At 38.0% G+C, this 21,177-nt stretch overlaps 1 protein-coding gene across 2 annotated transcripts in view; it reads right to left on the reverse strand.

Moving 5' to 3' along the window:
* FMN2 (formin 2) overlaps nt 1-21,177 on the reverse strand; it is a 358,907-nt gene that overhangs the window by 131,085 nt on the left and 206,645 nt on the right. For both annotated transcript variants that reach the window (XM_032862943.1, XM_032862944.1), the window contains 5 exons: nt 7,140-7,231; nt 6,847-6,976; nt 5,631-5,777; nt 2,646-2,705; nt 2,372-2,492 (listed from right to left, as the gene is read on the reverse strand). In XM_032862943.1, coding sequence (XP_032718834.1) covers nt 2,372-2,492; nt 2,646-2,705; nt 5,631-5,777; nt 6,847-6,976; nt 7,140-7,231 — 550 coding nt within the window. The remainder of the gene's footprint in view (nt 1-2,371; nt 2,493-2,645; nt 2,706-5,630; nt 5,778-6,846; nt 6,977-7,139; nt 7,232-21,177) is intronic.

Consider the following 21,177-nt stretch of genomic DNA (forward strand, 5'->3'; position numbering starts at 1 on the left):
TCTTTATGTACTCATCTATGGATGGACACTTGGGTTATTTCCAGATCTTGGCTATTGTAAATAATGCTGCAATGAACAAAGGGGTGTATATAGCTTTTCAAATTAGTGTTTTCATTTTCTCCAGATAAATGCACAGAAGCAGAATTGCTGGCCTTAATGACAGTTATATTTTTAATTTTTTGGAGAAACCCCATACTGTTTTCCACAGTGGCTGCCCCAATTTACACCACTAACAACAGTGCAAGCGGATCCCTTTTTCTCCACGTTCTTGCCAACACTTCTTGTTTCTTGTCCTCTTGACGCTAGCCATTCCAGCAGGTGTGAAGTGGCATCTCACGGCAGTTTTAACTGGCATATCCCCCACGGTCAGCAATGCTGCGTATCTTTTCACATGTCTGTTGGCCATCGTACGTCTTCTTCGGAAAAATGTCTATTCAGATCCTCTGCCCGTTTTTTAAGTGGGTTGTGTTTTTGTTATTGAGTTGTAGGAGTTCTTTATATATTTTCAGTATTAACCCCTTACTGGATTTATCATTTGCAAATATCTTCTCCCATTCAGTACAGTGACTCTTCCCATTGTTGACAGCTTCCTCGGCTGTGCAGAAGCTTTTTAGTCTGATGTAGTACCATCTGTGTATTTTGCTTCTGTTGCCACTCCATTTGGAGTCAGATCCAAAAATTATATCGCCAAGACTGATATCAAGGGCCTTACTGCTTGTTTCCTTCTACCATTTTTATGGTTTATGGCCTTACAATCAGCTCTTTAACCTAATTTGAGTTAATTTTGAGGTATAGGGTAAGATACTGTCCAGTTTCTTTTCTTTTTTTTTTTTTTTTTTTTTTTTTGCTCTGGATGTCCGGTTTTCCCAAACCCCATTTATTGAAGAGACTGCCATTTCCCCATTGTATATTCTTGCCTCCTTTGTCATAAATTGACCGTATAGGTATGTGCCTATTTCTGGGTTTTCTTTTCTGTTCAGTTGATCTATATGTCTGTTTTTATGCCAATACTATACAGTTCTGATTACTAGAGCTTTGTAATATAGCTTGAAATCAGGGAGTGTGATGCCTCAAGCTTTACTCTTCTTTCTCAAAATTGCTTTGGCTCTTTGGGATTTTCTGTGGTTCCTCTACAAATTTTAGGATCATTTGTTCTAATTTTGTGAAAAACACCATTGGAATTTTGATAGGAATTGCATTCAATCTATAGATTGCTTTGGGTAATACAGACATTTTTAACAATATTAAATCTTCCAAATAATGAGAAGGGAATAGCTTTCCATTTATTTGTATTATCTTCAATTTCTTTCATCAATGTCTTATAGGTTTTAGTGTACACAGCTTGCACTTTCTTTGTTAAACTTATTCCTGGGTATTTTATTCTTTTTGATGCAATCGTAAATGAGATTCCTTCCTTATCTTCTCCTCCGGATAATCTGTTGTTGGTGTGTAACAATGCGATGGATTTTTCTATTTTGATTTTGTATCTGAAAATTTATTGGTTCTAATAGTTTTGGGGGGAGTCTTCAGGGTTTTCTATATACAAAATATTATCCTCCACAAATACTGATAGTTTTACTTCTTCCTTTAGAATTTGGTTGGCTTTTTTAAAAAATGCTTTGGGGTTTTTTTGTTTTTGGTTATTTTTTTTTTTTAAGAGAGGGAGGAAGGGAGAAAGGTGGGAGAAGAGGAAGAGGGAGACAGAGAATCTTAGGCTCCCTACTGAGCACGGAGCTTGACCCTAGGCTTGATCTCATGACCCTGAGATCATGACCTGAGATGCAACCAAGTGTCAGACACTTAACCGACTGAGCTACCAAGTGCCCCTTAAATGTTAATTTAGAAATCTTAAGAATTTCAGACTCCTTTCAAAACGATTTGATACAAGGCTTCTCAACCAACAATAAAATATTACACAAGCATGTGTGTTTTGACCAAATACGTGAAAGAAGATCTCTGTTCCCAGGAAAGTTGATAAGCCACGACATCTTGGACAAGTATACCAAGGCGGGGGCGGGGGCGAGGGTAGGGAGGAACTATTTCTCTTTTAACAATAACATGATGGATGTACCGATGCTCCTGGCTATCAAGTGCAAACAAGATGACCAAATTTGCTCCTGATGAAGGACCGCTATTCAAATAACCAATACACTACTCAGTAGCTAAATGTCTAATATATGTAACTTTTTAAACAACAAAAGGATAAGACTGCTGGTAGAATTTTTCTTCTGCCACACTAAAAGAAAAAACGTAGTTTTACAAAGCTGTTAAAGATTTACTTTCTTAAAAAACATTGAAAAGTCTGTGTGTGTTTTTCTCATTAAAAAACCATTAGGTCATACAAACATGATTCTTAAAGATTACAAGTTACCTTTCAAGTCTTTCTTTAGTTTTCTGAGATCTTTTTGAAAATCTTCAAACTTCATCTGTGAGGCCTGAAAAAGGTCCTGGGGTTCTGGCAGTGGAAAAACACACTGTTCTTTTCCAGCATCCTAATTAGCAAGAAACACACAATTTTAAAACGAACCAGCATTAATATAAATAAGAATGCAACAACAATGGCAATCGGGAAACAACAACAAATCCCACCCATCACTCAACAACAAAGAATAACAAAACTGAACTATACAGAAAAACGGTCTTACCTCATCAAAATTTCGAAGATAATAGGAAACAATATATGACAAAAGGCTTCTGCTATTGTCCTAGGCAGAAAGACCCAAGTAAAAATACATTTTTTAAATCATGAAGTATACAGTGTCAAGTAAAATACTTTCCAGTAAAACAATACATAAATGAGAACATTCGGAATAAAATGTGAAATTCTGTATTTCACAGAACTCCAGCCCCTGCATCGAAGGATCCTGTTTTTCCCAATGTTCTAATCTGAGCTCCAAAGGGAAACACAGATGTTCAAGGGTGGAGCCTCCACTCTGAATACTTTATCGTTTTGCCCTCCTCGATCAGATCATTCGTTCATTAATTGTCATGTTTTATTATTAAAAGGTATTAACTACATTTTAGCTGCAATGACTGAATATTGCCGGCATCACCATACCATTTCTGGACCAGCGGGTATCACTCCAACAGTAGGACTGATTGAAATGTGTTAGAGATCAGGAAAAATCAAGTTAAGTATTATTTTAAGTAAGCAGAAACTCTAAAAATGCAAATATATATTACAAATTGCTATGTCAACCACTGAGATTGAGGAATTAATATCCTCAGGGCTACAAATAATGCAATGTATGTATTTCTACAGAAAAGGAAATGTAGGACTGTCCCTATACTAATAGTATTCAATGAATAGCTTTTCCTCCCCTTTCTGGCACGCTTGGGGGAATTTTTAATGATTTCTCTTTTTTTGCATCACTTGAAATTAGCACTAGATAATTTGAATGTGGGAGGACAAATCTACATTTTTTTAAAAAACATTAAGACACAAACTACATCCCCTGAAATGTTCAATCTTACCACTATTTTCCCTCCATCTGTAAAAAGCAATATCCCTTTATAATTTAATCTGACATGCTATGGTAATACACCTTTTAGAAACTTCCCTCATGGTAATTTATAGTAATGAGAATATAATAAATTATTATTATACCACGCAGTAATATATTACAATAATAAAATATTTATTAGAAAGAATATTTGCTTATGAATAATGTAAGCAACTTTTTTTTTCTCTTTCCTAACTTAAATCAATGAAATGGTTAACAGTACTTGAATTAGTTAACAAAACATTTATTAAATGCCTGCTGATAGGCATGCCGAGTAAAAATTCTGAGTGATCTAGCTCTGTCCATGCAGGTCTACAAATAGTACTACAATGTAGACACAGTTGTATTTGTTTTATAGAGAAAGAACCAAATCAGGAAGACTTTGCCTAGCTCTTATGAGAATGCAAGTGAAATTATAAAATAAAATCTTGCTTCCTGATTTTATCATGCCTTTTTATCTAAATTATTCCTTAGATATTTAAATTTTAAAATTTAACTTACTGGGGGACTGAATAAGATGTATCAACCAATAAAAAAACAAATAATCCCTTATTCATATATAATTAGAATTATCAGAATATGTTTCTAATCCATTTTTATAAATTAAATATTATGTTGATGCTATTTCTATTCCAGGGTTATTAGCGAGTGTTACCTGTTTCAATCCAACAATCAGTTGTTTGGACTATTCAAGTGCTTAGAACAGAGATTTTGCTTTTGAACCGATGTGATTTATCATGCTAACATAATGGAGGTTCCTGTGAAACTTGTTCCATACAAATATAATAGCATCTTTACAAATAGAAACAGAAAAATCAGAAAAACTATATGCTGCTGGTGTTCCAAGACAGGATGATAGCTTTATTCAATTTTGGAAAAGCAGTGTGGGAGATTTCACAGAATTCAGTGAAAGAACGGTAAACGATTGAGTACAAGTGTGAATGAATGAGCAAATGCGTTGTTGTCCCACACAAACAAACAAACGAAGTGTCTCTTTCTTATGTGGGAAATTACAGTTGACCCTTGAACATGGGTTTGAACTACATAGGTCCACTTACACACAGATATTTTTCAACAAATAAAGGACAGTACTGGAAATGTATTTTCTCTTCTTTATGACTTTCTTAACATTTTCTTTTCTCTAGATTACTTTATTGTAAGAATACTGTATATGTGACACAGAACATAGGAAATAAGTGTCAACTGACTAATGTTATTGGTGAGGCTTCTTATCAACAGTAGGTTATTAGTAGTTAAGTTTTGGGAGAGTCAAAAGCTACGTGTGGCTCTTCAACTGAGCAGGAGGTCAGTGCCCCTGCACCATTCCAGAGTCAACTATATTAATTATCTAGGAAGACCAATTCTAGTATTTCCATTTCTATGAGTCAGTCATTTACTTAGATTTATTATTTTTAAAAATGACCGTAATTGCTTTTATTACATGGTTCTCTGTGGACATTCTTTTATCAGAGAAACAGAATTCTATCACTTTTTAAGTTCATGATCTCAGATATTAACCCCAACCATTATGGTTGTTTCCCTAATATTATATTTTTACTGACACTCTCATAATCTCTTCGATGTTAATTTTAAACAAATACAAGTATAGAAGTAGGATCAAAAATTAATTAGTCCTGCAAAAAGACTTAGACATTCCCACATATACCAGTGTGAAGGGGAGGACGATATGTAGAAAAGCTTCTTTTACATTTTACTTACACTCTACTTTCACCCATCTTTGTTTCATTTTTAAAACACAAGGCTGCTGGCCTCCATTACTTAACACAGAAGAGAAGAGGAACACTGTCTGATTTATGAAAAATAATTAATCCTCAGACTCCCAAAGGATAAATCTATGGTAATAATAGGGTGAAAAATAATAATTTTTATTTTAGAAGTCCTCTAACTCGATTATTCATCAGACACAGGATTGAGAATTTTTCACTTTAGGGAACATTATTCACAAAACCATAAACATATGATGGCCATATACTTCTTCCTAGCCCAGAACATAAAGACTTTGGAACATAAAGAAACATTTATTACAATAGGCTTAAAGTCAAACTTATTACTAAATAAAACATCTAATCATCAATTTGCCTACATTCGTTCATATAAAATACTTACACTGCTTTTGACATCTTTCAGCTTTGGAAGAATGTCTAATCCGAAGCCATCTGCCTGTCCTCGAGTCTTATTCCCACCGTTCATGTAATTGCCAAAAGCAAGAACCAAACCCAGGATCTGCATAACCCCTGGGCCATTTTTTAATGTCTGTAAAACAGAATAAAGAACATTTTCTCTCTCAAAGTCTTCTTTGGATTATCTTCAGTCAGTGGCATATTCTCATATTATACTAATCATCTTGGGTCACGTTCAAACTGTATCGTTGCTTATCATTAGGATATTTTAACAGCCGTGTTTCCAAAGTTAACTTTAAGAAGCTGTACCACCTACAAGCATTCAGGTACACATTTGTAAACTAAGAGATATCATTCTAGGCTATTTCTGGGATACAATTGCGTGGAAAACAACTAAGGCTATAATATGAGAATGACTACAAGATACTGTCATTGCCATCGCCCTAACTGGACCCAACTCTGGTGCTATAGAAATATTTGGCATCTGTTATGGGAAACCAAAACACAGTGATAAAGATTAATTTCCGAATTTAGACTTATCCCTGACAAGTTCACACTCAGCTTCTTCCAAAACACAAAGCTTAGCTGGAATTTGCATGTCTTCTTTCCCCTGAAAACGTGTCTTTGATAACATCTTGCTAGCTTTCAAAATGACTGACCACAACCAGAATGAATGGTACTATTGATTTTTGACAAATTGTTCTAAATGGTAATATCGGTAACTTCTGGAAGGCATTTACTCTTTGTTTTCAGAAGAATATTTATCTCCTGTTGAGTCCTACAGCTGTTCCTAGATTATCTGGGGAGAATCATTAACAATTTGTTGAAGGCCCCTTCCGAAACTGAGGGAAAGTAAATAAAATGCCTTCAAATCACATCCAATCCGAAGTCTGATGTAGGAGAGGACTACAGGAAGTGACGAGTTTGTTTTGGCAAGAGCAGCAGGGACAGAAGGGACAGAAGCCACAGAGGCAGGAGCATGACAAGTGCCCTCCTGTAACGGGACCCCTTGGTGGTAGAAGCCTCTCATTCTCTCCGATCTTGAAACCAGTCGTGGCATGTTCTCTTCCGTGGAACTGCTCTCCTGCAAGTGTACACGTACTTAGAGTACATCAAAGAAAACGTTTTCGAAAATATGAACCTGACCGGACACAACGAAACGTCAGAACTCCATCGTCAGCATTCTGCGGCCCAGAACCCACCTCGCACAATTTCTGCAGCAACTCCAGTTTGCGACGAATTGAGCCAATGCTTTCTGAAAACGTGGACTGGAACAGAATACAAAAGACTCGCTCTGAGAAGTTGGGGATTAAGGACAGTTCATAAAGGAACCTAAGGAAATAAAGCCAAGTGAAGAGGAAAAATATAATTCATATGAAGAGATGCTTATCCTCCTATCATTCAGAACAATTACGCCGGGAGACCACCGCGCTTCTGAGTGGACAGAGGCCGCCTGGACTCTGGCCGCCTTCTACAAGGTCCTGAGTGTGCTTACTGTTCAGGCTTGTCCAGAGATTTGGCGTTCTCCTTGTCTTTGCAGGACCGGCCGTGCTTCTCAATTTTTTCCAGTTCATCTGACTGTGCTCTCTGGAAAAAAAAATAATGCCAAGCGGTTATCCCAAATCTGGTGAAAGAAATCCGGTAGATTATGATAATCTTAATCCAGCAAAACTCTCTATATTTTCATATTTCTTAGCATCTGTTCGCCGTAAAGCTTGACTTCATTCATGAAGGCATTTTAAAGTGTAAATATGTTTAATGCAAACCAGAGCACCTCGAAACCTTCCAAATAATGTTACTGGCAATTAGTGATCTGCAGAACATTTATTTATTCAAGCACGCTTTAAAACAAGACGGTTTTCCTCTCTGGCTTTTTGGCTGTTGGTAATATGCTTTAGAATACAAGAATTTCATTTTAAAAATGGTATGCCTTACTCAGAAATCAATCAAGTTAAATTTGGAAGTAATGTGACCCTAATGTTATAAGATTTTTAAAGAAAATAAGTACTTATATAACTAATACAATCATTGTTTATGACTTTTCTTTTTTCTTAGGGAAAAAATACAATTGAATTATTTAGTCCTAGGACAAAAATAAAAGGTTTTGATTCTTCTGCTGAATTTTCTTTTTGACACAAAAATGGCTTCAGGCGTCTTTTCTTCCAAAGTATCTTCTTTTACCCTTCATCCTAAATTTCTTTCTTTGTAGGAGAGTTTCTTCTGCATTTTCAATATATGGGAGAAGATTTTATAGACATTGAGAAACACAAATCTATTCTTTATGAAAATTTGGACGCTTTTTATGTGTAGTCTTGTCTTTATTTTATAACTCAGGAAGATGTTTCAAAATAGCCAAACACAATATTTCTATGCATTAAGAAGTGGGAGTAGACTACGATACCTTGAGTTTGAGTCTAATCCTCAGAACTTAAATTCCATTCACATTATTTTTTGTTTAAACATTAAAGCAGTTTTGCTAAGAACTACTGTATAAGATAAAACATGATAGCCATTTATAGAAACTAAAGATTTCATCTGAAAAATAGCTATGTAATGTTTTTTATTCACTGATTATTTTGAAATGCAGGTTTTCAGGTGATAGGATTGACTAACAAAGACTAGTTCCAAAGCTTCTTTTTTGTTTGAAGACAGGTCCACACCAAGATACACCACATAAAGGCTTCCAGTCCCTATAATCTCTCTATTCTTTTAAAAGGAGGGGTGTCTGGATGTCTCAGTGGGTTAAGCCTCTGCCTTTGGCTCAGGTTGTAATCTCAGAATCCTGGGATGTAGCCCTGCATCCGGCTCTCTGCTCAGCAGGGAGCCTGCTTCCCTTCCTCTCTCTCTGCCTGCCTCTCTGCCTACTTGTGATCTCTATCTGTCAAATAAATAAATAAAATCTTAAAAAAAAAAAAAAGGAATGAGAAGTACTACTACAGCAGAAATTAGTCTGCTATCTTCAAGCCCAACCACATTCAATACTCAAACCTCAACAGGGGGCACAAATCCACCTTGCTACAATCTGATGTAGTCATTATGTTTGTTGGTTTAGTTTTTGTTTTTTGAACTTGACATAGACTCAACCTACATGACTAGAAGCTGACTCCATGGGCTCCATAAATTTCCCTGGGTCTTAAATAAACACACACAAAATCTCAAGAAACAATGACAAGAGAAATAAAGATGGCTAAGGTAAATCATAATAATAACTGAATACACAAGAGAAAGATAAAACTCCCCAATGTCTTGAGGACAAAGGGACTTTCTGGCAATACTAGAGAGTTATTTTCCAAATTATTCAGTACGCATAAATCATTAATTGCACAGTTCTTTATACTTGTGCTCTATTAAACCATTTCTGCGGACTTTAGAAAGAAAGCTGCCCTGGGTTGACAGGGCTGCTTTATGGACAAAAAAGAGAACAAAATGCCATTCGATGCCTTAGGGACCTGGGCCCCTGGGCTCTCTAAACAATAGAAATTGATCAGAGGCCAAACAGGAGTTGAAGGCAAGGCTTTACTTGGGCTTCTGCAGAAGCACAAAGGAGACAGCACAAAACGAAAAGCTTCCTCAGGCTGAGTCCAGGAGGAGAGGGGGTCAGGGAGTTTTTTAAATTAACCTAGCTGGAAAAAAAGGTGCCATCTGAGCATACAGGGGCGGGACTTACGAGCACCTGAGCACCTGAAGGTCATGCTTCTTCGTATCCTGCATCTCTAACACACATGTTAAATCTCCACCCTGGGCATGATTTTTAGTATTATAATGAAGGGAAAAATTGTGAAAGGTTCATGCGGGGGTCCATCTGGGCACAGATTGGTTTGGTCTGGTCTTTACCAGTCTATGGCAAGCATCCCCTGTCCATAGTCCTGCAAGATGTGGTAATCAAGAGGCACAGACTTTGAGCTCCCTCCCCCAGCCTCCCCCCAATTATGGAGGCAGCCAAGGAGCACTGGAGGGGACTGGAGTCCAGTCCCTAGTTTGTCTCCTATCCCTGATCCATAAGCCCCCTTCTTCTTCCAAATACTTGCATATGTAATTTTATGGCATTAAAAATAAAATCAATTTTGGGGGCACCTGGGCGGCTCAGTAGGTTAAGCATCTGACTCTTGATTTCTGCTCAGGTCATGATCTCAGGGTCATGGGATCGAGCCCTGCGATGGGCTCCCCACTCAGCAGGGAATCTGCTTGAGATTCTGTCTTTCCCTCTCCTTCCACACTTCCCCCTGCTTGTGCTAATAAAGAAATCTTAAAAAATAAAATAAAATCAATTTTTAAAAAATCACTATCCACCTTATCAAAAGTCTTTAAATACAATGAACCTACCAAGCTTATGGTGGTAGACATAAAATTTCCAAAAACTCTTAGTTCAGAGTTTGACTTTTATTGTTGGCAACAAACATCAACTGTTTTCCTTGAAGGGACCACTTACTTGGCTATTTTTCAAGAAAACGTCTACTGAATGCCAGTGTATTAATAACCCCAGTTTGCCAGTCAGATTTTCAAAGAGAAATGATATCCAATGAAAAAGGGCTACCTTAATTCGTGACAAGTGCTTTTTATAGCAAAGTAACTACTGTACTTTGCCAGGCAGCAGAAACACCTTATGAAAGAGATATACTCAAGAGTTGAGGTTTAATAAATGTAATAATTTTCACTGTTCATGAGGTGCCTTGGTGGCTCAGTCATTAAGCATGTGCCTTCAGTTGAAGTCATGATCCCAGGCTGCTAGGATCAAGCCCCGCTTCGGGCTCCCTGCACGAGGGGAAGCCTGCTTTCCCTCTCCCACTCCCCCTGTTTGTGTTCCTGCTCTCGCTGTCTCTCTCAGTCAAATAAATAAAATCTTAAAAAATAATAATAACAATTTTCACTGTTCATTAATGACACTCTTAAATAAATGTGGCTTTTTTTCCCCCTGCAACTGAAGAATTAGAATGACCAGTACGTGTGGTGCCACTGCCTTGACTGAGAGGGCAGTGCCAGAATGTCTGCCCTTCACTCCACTGAACCATCAGTGCAAACATTTACACTGTCAAGAAAGCCAGTAACAGCTTAGTGCTGTTATGAAATTCATTTTTAACTTGCAGACCTCCTTGCAAAGAAGTACAGAACCCCTGGGCACCCATGAAGCCAACTCTGGGAACTGACATTTGGTGAAAACTTCCTACCCAACTGATGATTAAATTATCTTCAACATTCACCATATTCAAACACCTCCAGTGACAAAAATTCACTGTCATCTTAAACTGATCGCTACATCGTTAAAAACACCATCCCAAAACAAAATAAGACAAACAAACCAACCAACGAGCTTCTTTATATGAAACAAAAATATTTCCTCTACTTTCAGACATTGGCCCTTGGTCTACTCTCTGGGGTCAATGGCAAGTTCCTTTCAAATATTTGGGAAAAGTAAAATTTTCCTCTTTTGTCTTCTGTGCTAAGCACTTTGGTTCTTTTCATTTTATATGGGATGAATGTGAGCCTATCACAATCACAGGTCCTGCGTGAGTAAGTTCCTGATGGCTTAGAAATGAGGCACACATAACAGTGTCACATCCCTCCCCCACTGTAGTCTGCAGCTCAACTCCATCATTCTAGAAAGGTTGTGCTGTTAGTGTCAGCTGAAATGGAGGACAATATTTAGAGGAGCCCCAAACCCTCTCAAGTTATCAGTTGTCTAAAACCTTTGAATTATTTTTCATGTTTACAGCTCTATTCTCTTTCTCCTATTCTGTATTTAAGAAATTATTCTGGACTCAAGCCTAACAACACATTTGGGTTTTTTTTCTATATACAGTCAACGATTCTAAGATTTTATAGCTTGAGATCCTAATTCTGTTATTCTATGGAGCAAAAAATACTTTGAGTTAGGGTAACATGACAGAGCTTTAGAAAGAAGAGGAGATAAGACCTGTGTTTCGAGGAATACACTGGTTCTAGATAGATGGAGAGCTAATCTCATTGACTGGCCTCTAAATTTGCTCTGCTTCTTATAACCCCCATCACTGTTGAAGACACAGGCATCCACCTGATAACTCGGACTGTCACACCAGATCTTCTACCTGGAATACGCATCATTCACTTCGGGCTGCTGCTCTTGGCTTGGCTTACGAAGGACTTCCTCTGGAAATCCTGCCTCAGCTGCCTGGCTCTCCATTATAATCATTCTCTTTCCAAAATGATAACACAGAAACTTACATTCGCTTTGTCTTATGCTGTGCTTACCACAGCATCTTATTGTTGATAAAAATATATGCTTGCGTGTTCTACTGATTGGAATGTCTTGAGAAGGGCCATGTCTCAGGTATCTCTACGGTCCTAGTAACCAGTATGGCTTATTGTATATAGTGAATAGTAAATAATTTTTTTTAAACACTGAAAAACTGTATCAGTAATTGAATAGGACAAAAGAAGTCCTCCAAGTCATGAAGAAGAGACAGGACAAAGAGAGGGGAGAATGACTGAACAATATAAGAAGTACTGAGGACATAATGATATGCAGATGATTTCAACCGTTTATCATCATGCCAAGAGTATATTGATGGTACCTATGAGGTCGTTTGAACTCCAAAATAGATACTATGCATGTGTGAGACAGAATTAGTCATTTCAAATGCTAGTACAAAATAGGTAAATAAAAGTAATAAGAAAGCTATGCCTGGCAAAAGTACATATGAATTCACTCATCATCAACACCAACAACACCATCAACACCAACCATAGGACTTGTGTCCCTATCATTCAGCTCACGTAGAGATACTATGTGTGTATAGGTACAAGAAGCAGGACTAAAAAATGGGTTTTTAAGCAACGTTAATCAACTTGGCAAGATTCTGCTATTCATTAATATACCATGACCAACCGTTTCGTGCCCATCATCTTGGCTTGCTCCTTGCAAAGCATGAGAGATCAAACAAAACTCAGTTATTTTCTACCTGCTAAATCTACATAGTATTGCTCTTAAGAACAACCACATAATTTATGTCAAACTAGTGGTTATCAATTTGTACTAGAATGCAGAGGTCATCTGGATAATTTTGGTTTTGTTTGGCTTCAAAGTAAATTTAGTGTCAAGTATTCTTCTCTGCTCTACTAGTACGAGGTAATAATCAAGGTCAGATTTTAAAACTTGAATTTTAGGGACTCATTCATTCATTCATTTAAAGGCCCAGTATTTACCAGCATTACACTAGACATGAGGGATAAAAAGATACATAAGTTAGGCTTCAGAGTCAAGCAAAATCCTAAAACATAATGGACCAAGTAGCTCATGACACCACTCTTATTTGTGTAACACTTCTGTAGTGATCTTCCACCACTGCTTTTTAAAACTACATATGACTCCCCTATATGAAGAGGCTGCTGCTGATCTCACTACCATACCAGTGCAGATTTGTTGAAATAAGTTCATTCTTCATTATGGCCAAATACAATGGGCAACACAGTAACACATGTACACATCAACTAATAACATCAGGGAATTTCAAGCTCCAAATATTCACATCACAATCTTTCCCTCTCCCAGTCCTACTCACTTCCATGATCAAATCAGTTCAGTCTCCTTCTTTACTAGGTATCCCTTCCTGTACCCACCCCAGTTACCTGCAGATGTACACCAGAGTATCTTTTTCTCAAGATCTACTGTGTTTGCCTGTAAATGAGATGGACCTCAGTTGCTGCCAAGCTGGATGTTTCCACCAGTTACCAAAGATTCATCACACTTAAAACCCAGGGACACTCTTCACCTAACCACTGGCCAACACGAACACAGAGTCCGGGCTGTCGTCACTGATTTCAGCATATATTTTGAACTCCACTACCCTTGGCCCTGACATCTCCTTAAACTGAATCTCGCAACTCCTAGGAAGAAGTGTTACTTCTACAGAGAGGAAGGGATTGGGGAGCAAGGGGTGGAGAGGGAAGGAAGAACACTGAGATCAACTGGTATGCATTGCCACTGCCTGAGTCTATTAATGGTGTTAAGCAAATGTTTCTCAAACAGTGTTCCAAAGAACACAAAGAACAACACTTTTATTCAACATAGTACTAGAAGTCCTAGCATCAGCAATCAGACAAGAAAAAGAAATGAAATGTATTCAGACTGGCAAAGAAGAAATCAAACTCTCTCTCTTCACAGATGGCATGATACTTTAAGTGGAAAACCCCGAGTATACTCAGGGTTGTATACTACATCCATTTTTAAGACTCATATGCTAAATACTCTTAGAAGTTATATTATTGGGGGAAAAAAAAACAACTATTCAACAGCAATCCTCATACTTGATAACAAAAATGCATGTGTGCAAGAGACAGAGAAGACAACAGTAACACTCCCAAACAACCAGTGTTCTAAGTGGAAACACTGCCCCTGGACAAACTTCAGCAGTCCCTTTACCTAATATCTTTCATTTATCTATTTTTTTTCTCATTAAAACTCTTCAGAGTGTAGGGATAGAAGGAACATTCCTCAATATCATAAAAACCATCTACGAAAAGCTACAGCATATCTAATTCTTAAAAAAGAGAAAAGCTCTCAGCTTTTCCCTCAAGGTCAGGAACATGACAATGATGCACACTCTCACCACTTTAATTCAACAGAGTCCTAGAAGTCCTAGAAGTCCTAGCATCAGCAATCAGACAAGAAAAAGAAATGAAAATTTTCAAACTGGCAAAGAAGAAGTCAAACTCTCTCTTGTTGCAGGTGGCATGATACTTTATGTGGAAAACCCACAAGACTCCACCCCCAAATTATTAGAACTCATACAGCCATTCAACAACGTGGCAGGATATAAAATCAATGCACAGGAATCAGTTGCTTTTCTATACACTAAAAATGTAACTACAGAAAGAGAAATTAAAGAATTGAATCCATTTACAATAACACCCAAAACCGTAAGATACCTCGGAATGAACCTAACCAAAGAGGTAAATGATCTATACTCTAGAAACTACAGAACATTTATGAAAGAAATTGAGGAAGACACAAAAAGATGGAAAAACATTCTATGCTTATGGATTGGCAGAATAAACCTTGTTAAAATGTCTATGCTCCTAGGGCAATCTACACTTTCAATATCAAGCCTATTAAAATACCACTGGCATTTTTCAAAGAGCTGGAAAAGCAATCCTAAAATTTGTATGGAACCACAAAAGACGCCAAATCGGCAAGGGAATGTTGAAAAAGAAAAACAAAGCTAGGGGCATCATGTTGCTTGACTTCATGCTATATTACAAAGCTGTGATCACCAAGACAGCATGGTACTGGCACAAAAACAGACACATAGATCAATGGAACTGAACAGAGAGCACAGAAATGGACCCTCAACTCTATGATCAACTAATCTTTGACAAAGCAGGAAAAAATATCCAATGACAGAAAGACAGTCTCTTCAAAAATGGTGCTGGGAAAATTGGACAGCTACATACAGAAAAATGAAACTCGACCATTTTTTTATGCCACACATAAAGATAAACTCTAAATGGATGAAAGACCTCAATGTGAGACAGGAATCCATCAGAATCCTAGAGGACAACATAGGCAATAACCTCTTGGGCATCAGCCACAGCAACTTCTTTCAAAACACGTCTCCAAAGGCAAAGGAAACAAAAGCTTTTGGGACTTCATCAAGATAAAAAGCTTCTACACAGCAAAGGAAACAGTCAACAAAACAGAGAGGCAACCTACAGAATGGGAGAAGATATTCGTAAATGACACTACAGATAAAGCGCTGGTATCCAAGATCTATAAAGAACTTCTCAAACTCAACACCCAAGAAACAAATAATCCAGTCAAAAGATGGGCAGAAGACATGAACAGACATTTCTCCAAAGAAGACATATGAATGGCTAACAGACACATGAAGAAATGTTCATCATCATTAGCCATCAGGGAAATTCAAATCAAAACCACACTGAGATAACACCTTGCACCAGTTAGAATGGCAAAAATTAACAAGGCAGGAAACAAAAAATGTTGGAAAGGATGTGGAGAAAGGGGAACTCACTTACACTGTTGGTGGGAATGCAAGTTAGTACAGCCACTCTGGAAAACAGTATGGAGTTTCCTCAAGATGTTAAAAACAGAGCTACGACCTATGACCCAGTGATTGTGCTACTAGGTATTTCCCCCAAAGATGCAGACTTAGTAAAAAGAAGGGGCACACGCACCCCAATGTTCAGAGCAGCAATGTCCACAATAGCCAAGCTGTGGAAGGAGCCAAGATGCCCTTCAACAGACGAATGGATAAAGAAGATGTGGTCCATAATTACAATGGAATATTACACAGCCATCAGAAAGGATGAATACCTAGTTTCTTTCAATATTCACAATAAAGCTAATCTTTTTTAAAATGTATTTTTATTTGTTTAGTTAACATATAATGTATTATTTGTTTCAGGGGTACGTGTCTGTGATTATTCTTTAAATCTTTCTCTTTTTCTTCAACATCATCACCCCTGTCACTTTTATGTTTACTAGGTGATTTTGCCTCCCAATATTGTTCCCTTTGATTATAATCTTCTTTTCCTAGACATCCTCCCATACTTCTGCTGGACCCTCCACTTCAGGGACTGCATCCACTATCCAAACACTAATGGCAACCATCTTTAGCCCATGTTTCTCTTTATATCCAGAAAGACAAATTACTTTCTCAGTTTTTAACCTGGATACCTCAGAAGCAACTCAGACAAAAAAAAAGTCTAAAAATAAACTCATGTATACTGCCCCTAAACACTCAGTAATCCTGATTCCAGTAAACTGGGAATCCAGTCACCAGTCAGAAAGCTGGGCATCATGCTGGATGTCTGTCTGTAATTCACTTCCACATCCTTTGACTCACCAAGGCCTCTCTCCACTTCCAGTGCTATCATCTTTGTCTAGACGGCTGCCACCTCTTAACTCAGCTACTCTGATACCCTGCCTGGTGTCTCTGTTATCACCCCTGGCTCTAACATATGTCCCACACAGCACTCAATTTTTGTGAAGATGCTCAGCAGAATATGTACACTCTACTTCAAATCTGTTATTCTTAGAATAATACCACAGACCTGAAGGTTTCTACAAAGCCCACATGGTCAGCACCCCCTCACCCCACCTTGCTCTACAGCCCATCTCATGCCATACTCCCATGTGCTGCATACATTCTGTTCTCTATGGTTGTCCTTCAGTTCCTTAAATAGATCACACTTCCTCTTTCATATGTGCTTCCCCTGTGCCTAAAACATAGCCCATGCTTCTCATCTTCCACAGTACCCAACACTTCCCTGGTTCAGCTCCAAACTCTCTGCTTTGGGGATGTCTTTCTTAACCTCCTCATCAACAATGAATCTTCCCACTAACTCATCCTCACTGTAGAAATGCACTTTACTTCATAGCACTTCTCACAATTATAAATGAATATTTAAAGCCTAGCTCCATATTAGAAAGAAAGCTCCAGGAGCACAAAGATAACATCCATTTTTGTCCATCACTATGAGACAGCACATGCCTGCAATAAACCAGATATTTAATGATTATCTGATGAAGTAATAATAAATGAAAGAATGGAGTCTTTAAATACATAAATTCCTCCAAATTCCCTCATTTATTCCTATCATCCTATCTCTTCATTCAGTCTCGGTTTTTTCTTCGGCGTCTCTCCTTTCTGCAACAGAAACAACAGCTCCCAGGAGCTGAAGTGGTGGGTCCACTACCAGTGACTGCCTTTGGAGAAGCAGAGGTCGAGATATTTGGGAACATCAATGATAACAGCCAGGAAGCCGGTCTACGATGGATGGTGGTAGAAGGAAGAGTATGCCCAGTCTCCAAAGAATGAAGTTGTCTTTCCTTTATATCTGTGCTGTTAGTCCAGCAGCAGCAGCATCCTTACCCTTTCTACATAATTTACCTATCCAGTTCTCCCTGTTTACCAGCCCCCTCCCCTCAGTCAGGTCCATGTTCAAATTTATCTGGGGAAAAAAAAAAAATCCTCTTTTTCTTTTTCCTATCTAAATCTCAAGCTTATTTCTTCCTTGACCAAACACACCCCTGAATCCCTCCACAACCCTCTATCTCTTCCCCATTCCAACACAGTATCTTGAAGACGTACTGACTTCTTTCCTCATCTTTTGTTTGCTTTTTGAATCCCTGCAAACAAGCTTCAACTATTATTTAAATCACTCCCACTAAACTCAACAAGGACCTTCTCAGAGTCCCAGTCCAAGTTTTGTCTGCAGATAAAACAATAACTGATATTTATCAAGTACTTAATATTTGTCAGGCAAATCCTCCAAGTGTTTTACGTGCATAATCTAATATAATCCTTACAGTGCCCTAGAGATAGGCATCACCATTGTCAATGCATCATCAACGGTGTCAAAAATCCCCTTTTTTATAATGAGGAAGTGGAGTCTTTAAAATCTCAACTAGTAAGTGCAGGTGCCAAGATCCAAAGATAGAGTGGTTCATCCATCATCTCCTGATGTCAATGGCCCTACATTTCTTCAGAAAGCTCTACTGAGCCCCAGGCTACCTACTGAGGGGTCCCACATCTTTAAAAAAATCAACATGAGGACCAAGATGAAGTCATTACACTGCTAAGAGTCCTTGTGCAACTAAAAATCCTAATTCCACAACAAACAGAGGGTTTCAAAAATGGAAGGCAGTCCAGGTGGGCAGCCCCCTCACAACTCGAAGAATGACATGAGCTCCCTAGGTTTTCTCTTCCATCCATTCAGCCTGGATGGGGTATGAGAGAAGCCAGGAACCTGGAACTACCAGCAGACACAGGTTAACAAACAGGTTTTAGAAAAACCTATTTCTAGGAAACATGATCTAGCAAAACAGAATACTTTTCTCTTCACAGAGTCTTACGCTAGCCAAACACCAAAGGAAAAACTGGCCCTTCATGGAATCAGTGTTTGCAAGTGGAGAACTGACCTTCCACCCAATGTGTCAGCAATACAGTGAAGCTCCTTGGTGGGAGGCGATGCTATTTAGCAATCTGCCTCCTCCTCCGACGTCCTCCTATCCTGGTGTCTAGGGGGTCCAGAGGGCAGCTGAATTTCCATTCCCCCACCCAGCAGGAATGAGGTAGAACAAAGTGGTTAAAGGCGGTATTAGTGAGCATCACAATCTAACTAGAAAATGGGCAAAAGACACAAACAGATATTTCACTGAAGAGAATACACAGAAGAAAAATAACCTCATGAAAAGATGTTCACCGTCAGTTTCCATTGGGAAAATGCACATGGAAATCACAATGAAATAGCACTACACACCTATTAGAACAGCTAGAATGAACAAATAGTGACTTATACCAAGCCAGGATGCAGCAAAACTGGATCTTTTCTGTATGGCTGCTGGGAATATAAAATGGAACAGCCATTCTGTAAAACAGCTGAGCAGTTTATAAAAACTAAACACATACTTAACATACAAAACTGTATTGCACTCCTCCATTTATTACAAATTAAAGAAACTCAAATCTACACAGAAAACAATTTAACGTACATGAATGTTCATAACAGTTTTATTTGTAATTGACAAAAACTCAAAACAATCTAAATATCCTTCAAAGAATGAAACACATTGGTACATTCATACCATGGAATGTATGGTTCCTCAGCAAAGGAAAAATGAGCTTTTGATACACTCACCACTTAGGTGGATCTTAAGGGAATTATGATGAGTGAAAAAGCCAATATGAAAAGGTTCTATATCATCCGATTTCATTTATGTAACATTCACAAAATGACGAAACTTCAGAGATGGAAAACAGATTAGAAATGGGAAAAGGGAAGCTGGAGAGTATAATTGCAAAGGGATGACATCAGAGATCTTTGAAGAGGTAGAACAATTCTACATCCTGATTACAGTGATGGCTATAAGAATCAACATACAATAACATATAATAATCAACATACAACAACATGCACAGGACTATGTCCATATACATGTGCGCACACGCAAACACACAAATACACACACACACACAGGAGTGTATATGAAACCAGTAAAATCCAAAAAATGTCTATGAATCATATCAATGTCAACTTCCAGGTTTGAACACCGTAATCTGACTTTAAGTTGTTACATTGGGAAAAACTAGGTGAAGGCTATATAGGACCCGTATGTATTTTTTGCTATGTCCTCTGCAACTGTAATTACTTCAAAATGAAATCTTAAAAACTCAACATGACCCATTGATGAACTGTTCCTTTATGTTCTTAAGTCTGTACATCCTTCAGGTACCCTAATGTTGGCTTATGACCATCCTCTCAAACACCCAAGAAGGAAGCCTAGTTCTAACCCTTCCTCTCCCCCTTCCAATTAGGCAACATGTCCTATTACTTTCATCCCTGAAGACTCAGAAACAATGTTTCCCTCTTCAATCTCACTGCCTCCCCAGAGCCATGGGACCACATCCATGCCTGTCAGTTTTAACACCTGTCCCAACTCGAGCTCTAACTCCCCTATTGTACCACTTTCCAATAACACAGAATTCCTTATCCCAAATACATTATAGTTTTCCACATCTAAGCCTTTGATCAAACTGCTCCATCTGCTGAGAACCTCTCGTCTCTACTCTCAAGCATATTGCCAGCCAACATTTAAGAACAACCCCAAACACCATCACCCCACTCTGACGATTATCCCAGCTCCCTCAACAGCAAATAACTGTTGCCTCTTTAGCAACTATCCCGCTCTTTCCACAAAATTATAGCCTCTAATTATTCTGTTTCATATTTAGCATCAACCATCTGATCTAACAACCATCCATCTGATGGTTAGGTTCTCTCATTTTATTTCAATTATGGAATGGACTGAGGACTTCTCGGGAATTGTAAGGGGAAATGCTCCTGCATTATTAAATGACCACTTAAAATATACTTTCGTACATTACATACTCAACAGTTTATGGGTGGTCTATAGACTATTGGTTGACTCAAACTTTCTCTAATCTTGAACACTAGCTTTTTAAGAGATACACTTTCTATACTTAACAGACACATATTACTGCCCCCCCACCCCGATCTTTCTTTCTCAGGTACAATAAACAACTGGGATGTCTTTAAATACCAAGGGCTGAGGGCAATTTGCAAAATGGTTGCCATATACACAGAGCAATCTAAAGTTGTATGTTTAAGGGCTGAATGGCTCGTCAGAGACCTGAAAACCTTGAACACTTAACCATATATTGGCAAGTATGCGAGTAAACAAATTCTGAGCCAAATACACAAGAATTGCCATCTGGAATCATTAAACTTCCTAAATAATTATAGCAAAGGGAAATATGATAAGAGTTTTATTAAGAGAATTGACTATTCCCTTAATAAATTTGTTGTCCAGTTAAATTTTAGTTGTCGCAATCATGGGAACAAGGAGGGAAGGCTTTTTTAAGCTACTATGTCAGAACCATCAAAAGTTATTCCTGTCATGCATAATTTCAAGTCATGATCCAGCTTTAACATTAACCAAGGCTCTTAGTAGGTACTTAAAACAATCAATGTTTGCTACCACTGAAAGCTTTCTACTTCATATGACCATACACAGG

Source organism: Lontra canadensis, unplaced genomic scaffold (genome assembly GCF_010015895.1).
Source record: "Lontra canadensis isolate GAN:19392208 unplaced genomic scaffold, GSC_riverotter_1.0 scaffold24, whole genome shotgun sequence".
NCBI classification, from domain to species: Eukaryota; Metazoa; Chordata; class Mammalia; order Carnivora; family Mustelidae; genus Lontra; species Lontra canadensis.